This window comes from Podarcis tiliguerta, assembly GCF_965153285.1.
Source record: "Podarcis tiliguerta genome assembly, chromosome: W".
In the NCBI taxonomy this organism is placed as follows: Eukaryota; Metazoa; Chordata; class Lepidosauria; order Squamata; family Lacertidae; genus Podarcis; species Podarcis tiliguerta.
The window spans coordinates 17,170,400-17,179,746 of NC_139552.1; the positions used below are offsets into that span (position 1 = coordinate 17,170,400).

General features: G+C 45.5%; 1 protein-coding gene across 1 annotated transcript; it reads right to left on the minus strand.

The window, feature by feature from the left end:
- Positions 1 to 1,292: 1,292 nt before the first annotated feature.
- Positions 1,293 to 2,587, minus strand: LOC310668795 (uncharacterized protein). The gene is made up of 3 exons (XM_083422123.1): positions 2,486 to 2,587; positions 2,059 to 2,190; positions 1,293 to 1,862 (listed from the first exon to the last, which is right to left on the minus strand). The coding sequence occupies exons 1-3, from the start codon at positions 2,507 to 2,509 to the stop codon at positions 1,704 to 1,706; spliced, it is 315 nt and encodes a 104-aa protein (XP_083278249.1). The 5' UTR covers positions 2,510 to 2,587; the 3' UTR covers positions 1,293 to 1,703.
- Between the last annotated feature and the right edge of the window lie 6,760 nt (positions 2,588 to 9,347).

The following is a 9,347-nucleotide window of genomic DNA, read 5'->3' on the forward strand; positions in this document are numbered from 1 at the left end:
CATGCTCAGGATGCTGCTTTCAATGCTGTCAAACACCTGCTCTCCTCTGACAGCATCCTTACCCATTCCGATGAGACCAAGCCCGTTGTGCTTGCCTCTATTACTTCCCCGTATGAAATCAGCATGGTCCTCAGCCACCAGTTGCTGGATGGGCGGGAGGCCCCCATTGCATTTTACTCCAGGACCTTGTCATCTATGGAACACAATTTTGCCCAGATTGACTACATCTACAGCTGCCACTTCACGATCGTGACTGGCTACAAACCTCTTCTGGGCCTTTTTGCTCCTGATCGGCAGACATCCCAGATCCAGTCCCCAAGGATGCTAAGGTGGTCCATCTTTCTCAATGCATATGACTACGTGCTGCACCACCATCCTGGTAGGAAACTGGGCCACACAGATGCCCTAAGCCGCCTGTCATTGGCAGACATTGACACCGACCCATCCCCAGCCTATGGTGTGATGCTACTGGAGATTCTGCTCCAGCCACCGCTCCATGCCACAGATGTCGCCATGCACTTTGGCAAAGGATCGCACCATCTCCCGCATCTTCAACTGGGTGTGGAGGGGGTGGCCAGCAAGTCGCCTTGATGCAGAGTTCTCCCCATTCGTCCCCAGCAACATGAACTGTCAGTCCACAAGGGATGCCTGCTATGGGGAAACTGGGCCATGATCCCTGCTAAGCTGCGGACCAGAGTGCTGGAGGCTTTCCATGTGAGTCTTCCAGGCACTGTCTGCATGAAAGCTTTGGCCAGGAGCTACGTCTGGTGGCCAGGCATTGATGCAGCAGTAGAAGAGTGGGTCCAGCACTGCCAGACCTGCCAAGAGTCCCAACCGGCCATGCCCAAGGCCCTGATTCAACAGTGGGAGATGACACATACACTGTGGTCAAGACTCCACATTGATTTCGCTGCCCATTCCAAGGCCAGACTTTCCTGATCATTGTGGACTCTTTCTCAAAGTGACTCGAGGTGATGCCAGTCTCAACAATGACCTCCAGGGACATCATCTGGGCCCTGTGGCAGATCTTGTCTGACAATGGCCAAAACACCAAGAACCAAACTGGAAAACCACATTTACAAGGCTCCCCCAGAAGTTGATATTTCCAGAAACTATGAATTATGCAGATCTGCCTTGACATGCAAATAGAATCGAATTCCTTCCTCATCCTTTCTCCCTAGTAGCCGCCTGAAGGATAGTCTCCCTTGGAAAACCAAGCTGGACCAGAAAACCCCAGAGGCTGAAGGAAAATGGACTCCATTTGTCCCTTTGTGAGCCACAGAGAGAGAAAATGGCTTGGTCTTCCCTGGTCTCCTGCACTCCAGAAGGATCCCTCAGTGATCTGGATCAGCCCCTCTGTGCTGCTGCATCTCTGCAGATGGCAAAAAGAGAGGGGAAACCTGCACCAATCTCACCCCTTGCTACCTCCCCTAGAGGACAGAGGCCTGTCCCTGCCTTCTCGGCTTCTGCTCTGTTGCTCTTCCTGTTAAAGGACCTAACCTGGCTATGTTACCATGGTGGGAGCCCTCCAAATCCTCTGTCTGTTGCCATGAGGCAGCAAATCAGCTGGGAATCCAGATGGAGGAAGAGATTTGGAGTCTGGCTGCTGACACTGTGGGGACCAGGTTCTCCAGCTGCCTGGCCTCCCCCTTCGGGGAGAGAGTTACTTTCTGAGCAAGCCCTGCAGATTCCCAGCATCTCCCTTAGGCTGGTAGAAGCTTGAGTGCCCCATACACGAAAGGAAATTGGAGGAGGTATTCAACCACTTTCTCCAGGTGATGATAAGCTAAGATGGCCACTTCTCTGCTCTCCATTGTAGACCCCGGAGTAATCTTATGGGAGGCCTCCAGCAGCACCTCCACCTGTCAGAGATGAAGGAGAGGGTCACTCAGATAGTACCAGGAAGTGGGGCTATCTCAGGACCCTTGGGCTGAGGTTTTTATTCTTACATTGTGAGGCCCTTCCCAACAAACACGTGTCATAGCCACTCAATGGCATGAGGTGGACTCCCCTACTTCAAGGCGGAGATTCTTCTCTCCTACCCTGGCAGCATCCTACCTCCACTGCTTTGCTGCTGAACTCTTGCAGCAAGTGGGAGATGTCCAAGGGCTCGAAGGTGCTCTCAACAGCAAGGTCACTGGCCAGGAAGCACTTGGCCTCCAAAAGCTGCTCCGCAGGAAGGAAGGTGACCTGAAACAAAAGATGAAAGTCAGAGATGCCCACAGGGAGAACTTGTTTGTTTGTTCATTTCGTTCATTCATTCAGAGCATTTGTACTCCTCTTCTCAGCCAAAAAGGCTCCCAGAGAGGCTTATAGAAAATCAAAAACAAGACACTCCCTAGTCACAGGCTTACATTCGAATAAACAAACCAACGAACACAAACAGAAGCTTCCTTTGACCTTTGATAGCTCTTTGCCAAACTTGGTGATACCATTATTCTACGTCCTAAAGCTACGTCCCCTGGAAATGCCAACTTTCACTTACCTCCAGGAGTCTTTGAGATGCCATATTCTAATCCAAATAAGCAAGGGTCACTACAGCAAACCTCTGCCAACCTATCCACACTGAGGATGCCAGAACCTCAGTTCAAACAGCTGTTCCTTGGTGACATGGAATGCATGGCCACGATTCCAAGATTCCAGGAGAGTCCATGTGGCCTAGTGGTTAGAGTGCTGGGCTTGGACCTGGGAGAGCAGGGCTCAATTTCCCGCTCAGCCATGAGACGCACTGGGTGAGACTAACTGGCTCCTGAGTCTGTTGCAGCACCCTCATGCTCAAAGTCTTGTGTTAGCACTTCAAAAGACTAACAAACATTTGCAACTTCAAATGGGGTTAATTAAAAAGCTCAAGACACTTATTCGCAACACCAGCCCAACAGAGATTATGCAATGGCCAGTCTTTTAAAGACCCACAAAATCATAGAATCATAGAAACGTAGAGTTGGAAGGTGCCCTGGGGGTCATCTAGTCCAACCCCCTGAAATGCACAAAGAGCTGCAGTTCTGCAACAAGCAGGGAAACCAGAAACCAAATCCCCACTCAGCCATAGTGGTCACTAAGAGATCTTGGGCCACTCACTCACTCTCAGACGAACCTCCTTCACAGGCTTGCTGGAAGGATAACAGGGCAGGAGGAAGTAGAGGGCCCCCTGAGTTCCTTGGAGTTCAAGGAGGAGAACAGGAATTTGCAGTGTTTGCAGCAAACATGAAAGCAGCACAAAAAGGAGATGAATATGGTGCCATGGATCAAACTTGGGACTTTCTGCATGCAAAGCAGGTGTTCTGCCATCAAGCTTTGCTCTTTCTTCAAATACACAGAGTTTTGCATTTTGGTTGGAAGCGACCCAGAGTGTCATCTAGTCCAACCCCCTGCAATGCAAGCCTCAATGTATTCAATACTGTATGTGTTTCTTAAATATGTATATTTTAACTGCTGGTTTTATTAATGTTTTGATTATTTTATGTCTATTTACAATATAAATACAGTACAACTAACTAAAATAAAAGAGAAATGTACACAGTAGTACAGTTTGTCAAACTCATTAGCTTTTTTAAAATTTGTAATCCTCTGTTAATACTTTTAAAAAGTGCTGATCTGTACAAAGAAAGAAAATCACCTCCCTCCCCACCCCAAGTCTAACATATGATGTAACAGGGGTAACTCTCTCTTTCTCTTATGAGTTAGCATCCCTTCCAAATCAGCCCCCAAGTTTCAAGCTCTTCAAGAAGGGCTGGGGCAGAGGTCCCGCCAACTAAGGGCTCAGGGGCAGTTACACAGGCAGAAGGTCCCAGCCAGGGTCCAATCCATACATAACCTTTTTAGACCCAGTCTCTCTGCAAAGCTGCTAAATATTCTTTCAAAAGTTGGTGTTGGAATCCGTCTGCTTCGGGAGACAATACTGAATCTTGATGTTTTACTGTCATTTCAAAGCACCGCTAGGCAGCGCTGTCATTGTGCTGGGAGCTTGTCTCCACGTGCAGGGGAAAAACGTCCCTGTAGCATCATTATGGTGCCTTATGTCACAATCGGCCCCTCCTTTGTTATCCCCCACCCCGCCTGAGTAAGTGGGAGCTGAAGCCTTGATGTCGATGTGCCCCAGGCTGAAAGGCGCTGACTTCCAAGCAGGCAGGCGGGCAGGCAAGCTGAGCACAAGGCTGAAGCCCGCAGAGAAAGCTCGCTCGCAACTCGGGAGCAGGAGACGCCCCTGCAGATCATCGCTTTCCCGCAAAGCCGCTTGCCACCCTCGGCTGGATCCCACGGTTAGATCAGGCCGCCGGGAAACAGCAGGTGAAGAAGGCGGTGTGGATGCAGCTGCCCCCCACCGCTCGGCTCCTTCCTCCCCTCCTGCTGCCGGGCAAGGGCGCCCCGCCGGGATGCAATGGTACTTCTGCCCCGCTGTTCCCCGCCCCTGCTCCACCCACCACCATCTCCCTCATCTGCTCTAGTGCAGCGGTCTCCGCCTCGGCCGCCCTCCTTCCTCTTCGCCCGCCCCCCAGCCAAGGCAGCGGGAAGAGTGTCTGTGTAAGAGGGCCTTCCTGCTCTTAAAGATGATTGAAAATAACATTATTATTCATCACTGTGGTTGAGAATTATAATGATAAACAGTAAGGATTGAGTTTCATTCATTTAAATGTGTAGCCCACCTATTCCTGAAGGATGAAATGCACACTTTTAAGCAAATATGTTTATTGTATATTGGTAGTACATATAATTTGAGTGGGTCTCAGATACAAAATTCATGTACAATAATTCACAACCGATGAGTGTATTCACATTTCAAGCAAACATTAACCAACGTGAAAGCCGTAAAATACACTGACAGCAAAACCCCAGAAATGTCATATCCTTGTTACTTAAACACAACATAAAAAGCATTTTTTACAGCATTTTGTTCCCTTGATGCTATGTTAGGTCTGTAGAGAGTCACAGTGTTAGATTGCAAATTTTATTTAGTGGAATTGTCTTCCCCCATTGAACCCTTGTACAAAACCACAGCACGGATTATAAATATCAGGCAACAAAGAAATGTCAGATGGGACGAGAAAGGAAAACATCCATGGTTGGGCGTATGGCTTGGTAATTCAGATGCATTAGACACACACAGGGCCTTGCAGAGCCAGGCAGAGGCCCGGGCCAGGTAGATAATGTGCCCCCCCTTTTTTTACCCTGGGGATAACTGAAGTCTTATAAATAAGTATATAAATAATTTTCACACAAGTTACGCTGACAAATAAATTTATTTCAAGGCTTGAACCGTATCTGCATATAAAGACAAAATGGAAACTATAGATATACAATAGTGCTTTTTAAAAATACATAGGGAATGTATGCTGACCGAGGCCCCTGTTGGAATCAAAGGCCCGGGCCAAGTGGCCCATATGCCCCCCCCCCCTCGTCTGGGCCTGGACACACAAGCTTTGTACGAGAAAAGGGAGAGAGAAAGAAAGGAAAAAGAAAGAAAGAAAGAAAGAAAGAAAGAAAGAAAGAAAGAAAGAGAAAAAGATTGGGTTTCCACACTGATGGGGTGTGTGTAATGGTGTGTTAACTCTTGGCAAAGCGGGGTGGGGTGGGGGAGCCATTTAGAACCTTGTAAACAAGAATGACCCCTGATCTTCTCAGCATCAGAAAACAAAAGCATCACATCACACTGGTCAGATCAGGAATGTTGTAAAAATCTCAAGTCATAACATAGATAGACTGGCACCAAAGACGTGGTTATGTAATAAATGTAACAGTGGCTTTGTGAACCGTTACAGGGGTTCCCCTACAGCAGCATCACATGCACTATGGACTAGCAGTACTGAGAACAGGTTAGGTACATGTAAAACGCTTGTGCTTCAATCCCTTTGAGAAAGAGATTCTAAGAGATACAGCTGTATATTCCCTACAACTGGCATCACAGTTCAATAAACATTTCAACCACAGACAAGCATTTGCCACATATTAAAAATTTATCTTGTTTTTACCACTAAGAAGGCATGTTATTAGTTTCCAAATGAAGTGGTTTTTTAAAAAAAAAACTTTAAAAAAGTAGACATGTTATTTTCTGTTGTTGTTGTTTAGTCATTTAGTTGTGTCTGACTCTTCGTGACCCCATGGACCAGAGCACGCCAGGCACTTCTGTCTTCCACTGCCTCCTGCAGTTTGGTCAAACTCATGCTGGTAGCTTCGAGAACACTGTCCAACCATCTCGTCCTCTGTCGTCCCCTTCTCCTTGTGCCCTCCATCTTTCCCAACATCAGGGTCTTTTCCAGGGAGTCTTCTCTTCTCATGAGGTGGCCAAAGTATTGGAGTCTCAGCTTCAGGATCTGTCCTTCCAGGGAGCACTCAGGGCTGATTTCCTTCAGAATGGATAGGTTTGATCTTCTTGCAGTCCATGGGACTCTCAAGAGTCTCCTCCAGCACCATAATTCAAAAGCATCAATTCTTCGGCGATCAGCCTTCTTTATGGTCTAGCTCTCACTTCCATACATCACTACTGGGAAAACCATAGCTTTTACTATACGGACCTTTGTTGGCAAGGTGATGTGTCTAGTACAGGCTTATTTATTTGGTGTGTTTTTTAATTGCAAGTTTGTTAGCAATGTGGGGAATGTGCCATTCTAGGTAAAATGTTTCACCACATTGCTTGACTTCAATTTAATGTTTGCTAGAATTTCAGCAGGGATCCCATCTCACTAAGACTAGCACTGGAGTCTGAAACTTGATTTCTGTGTATTCATAGCCCTTCCCAATTTAAAAGCTGTTGGTGTTGTCGAATATTTTATTTTATTTTTAAAAAAGATTGCTGATGCATAATAGTTTAATCCTTTCCTTCAATTGTGTGACAGGGTTCAGTGCTATTCTTAATCTATTTACATATGCTTCCTGCTGCATTATCCAAAACATGCCTGCATGAGCAAAAGATGAGCAGAATCACCATAGCAGAGAACATACTACCATTTTTCTATAGTCAAACCGAGCATCTGCAGATCTAGAAGCTTACAAGGCACACATAAGCAAACGAAAGATGCATCAACATACAAAAATGACACAGAAATCAGAGGCTTAAAGAGCCACAATAGAATCAGTAATCAGGCCTTAGTGGTATTTAAAATTCAAAAGCCAACAGTTAAAAAAATATATAGAATCTGACATCTAATTTCAATGCATTGTTCAAGGAATCGTAGCTTGTAGCATCATTACAAGATGTCCAACTATTGCTTGCTCATCACTGTCAGCTCAGCCAGAAAAAACTGAAATAGTAAGCAGTTCCTAGCCTAAAACCAGCCTGCTGATTACAGATGCATTTACCTAAAAGGCACACTTCCTCCTAAGTAATCTTTCAGTTTTTCCAGAGAAATGCAAAAATGTGCTCTATTCTTAGAGGAAGCAGTAGAATGATTATTGTTTTTAATTATCCCCTTATCCCCTTACTCATCCTCATTTGGCTGCGCAACAGGACAAGATGGTGGAGGAAGGAGAGTTGGTTGTTGTGCTTTAGGCTATGGCATAGTCGGGGGGGGGGACTTCTTGTGGCCCTCCAGATCTTGTTGGGCTCAAACTCCCATCAGCCACAGGCAGCATAGCCAATGGTCAGCAGTGATGGAAGATGGGAGTCCGGCAATATGTGAAGGAACACAGCTTAGCTGATCCTGGCCTAGATATGAACAATTCTATCTAAGGAAGGTTAGTCCATGTTCTGCTTCAGCTGCCCAGCTTAAGCATGGCTTTAACAACAATGATAAAAGGGCTAAAGAAGCCTGTACTTTGAATGCTGGGAGCTTCTCACTTGGCAGCAGATGCATATTTTCTACTTATTGTATATCTCACATTTACTTCTTGCATATGCTCTACTGTTTCATTGGAATTTGCTTCCAAGGAAGCATAGACTGCAACTTTAGGCTTGGCTAAATACAAAGTAGATTCTAAATGAGAAACCACTCAGATTCCAGAACAAAGTTTGTTTCTGAAACTTCAGAATGAAGTGCTGGCTAGGTTACCCTTGTAAGAAAACAAAGAAGACCCACTTTAAATGCAAGAACTATTCTAACAAATTGTTGGTTTCTGCTTTCTTCACTGTGCAGCAAAATGCTTGCCACAAGACAATTGTTTACATTCCACAGTCAGAGTTACTGTTGGGTTCCCACGGGAAATGGGAGACTGGATGTGACGTACACTGGTTTCCTGTTTTTCACTGTTCTCTCGGTGTTCTTTGTTTCTGAGATGAGTTGCTTCTCTGCTCTCACAGAGGCAGGATGCATGTTTGTATTCTCTCAGCATAGAGTGTAAATAAAGTTAAGAATGTAGCACATACTGCTTATCCTTCTGCTGTGTGGACTACTCTGCTTGGGCTCAAGATAAGACGAGCCTGTATCAGCTTCAGATGGGCCGAAGCTGGTCAAAATCTTACACAAGTAAGATTAAATAGGTACCTTAGTTCATTATATTTACATATCATTGGGTGCTAGCACAGCAGAGCAAAAAGAGTGAATGAAAGTCAGCCTTATTCTCAAAGCATTCGTTCAGGATTCTCTTTAACACAGGAAGTCTAGAGATTTGTATTCCAGAAGATCACAAGGCAAGGCTGAAAGGTAACTTTGTCTGATAGATAAGACGATCAGCAAGTGGTAGATTTAAAATTGATTAGAGTTAAATGAGCTGTATCTTGAAGTTCCTGAACCACCAGCGTATTCAGCAACACCAACAGCAATAAGCACTTAAGTTGATTGCATTCTGTGGTCACAAGTCACTGGTCCAGTTTGGGTTTCCAGAGCACTTAGCCTCATCCTTCATTGTAGAGATTTTGCTACCAGCAATAGTTTTGCAAACGGTCAAGGGACTGCCAGTGGGCCTCAGCATCCCACCTACACCTCCCCCACCACCAGTAATGCAGTAGCCTTTTGGTTAGACACTGGCAATAATAATAAAGTAACAATACTTTTATTAATATGAAATATACTCAGTCGAGAGTGGATTTCATGCTCTTTATTCAGCTCATAGTGGTGAGGAGGAAAATGGAAGTTCCCCCAGAATGTCTGCTTTATATACATTATTTACACGTGATTGGCTGATTCCAGGATTCTCCTGTAGGCCAATCAGGTCATGGATTCACTTCCACCTGGAGCTGGATTGGGTGGCTCCTGTGGACCAATCAGACTGCTGCATTCTGGAGCCTATTGTTCTAGGACCAATCAGACTGCTGCATTTTGGATCCTATTCAACTCAGTACGTAACATAATACAAATGTAATAAGCTGGGATTAGAGAGGAAAGGAGAGAGAGAGAGAGAGAATATGTTAAAGCAGGAAGTGAATATAAAATCTTCAGGAAGATGGAAGATGATATGTTAATTCAGAAATGTTCAGA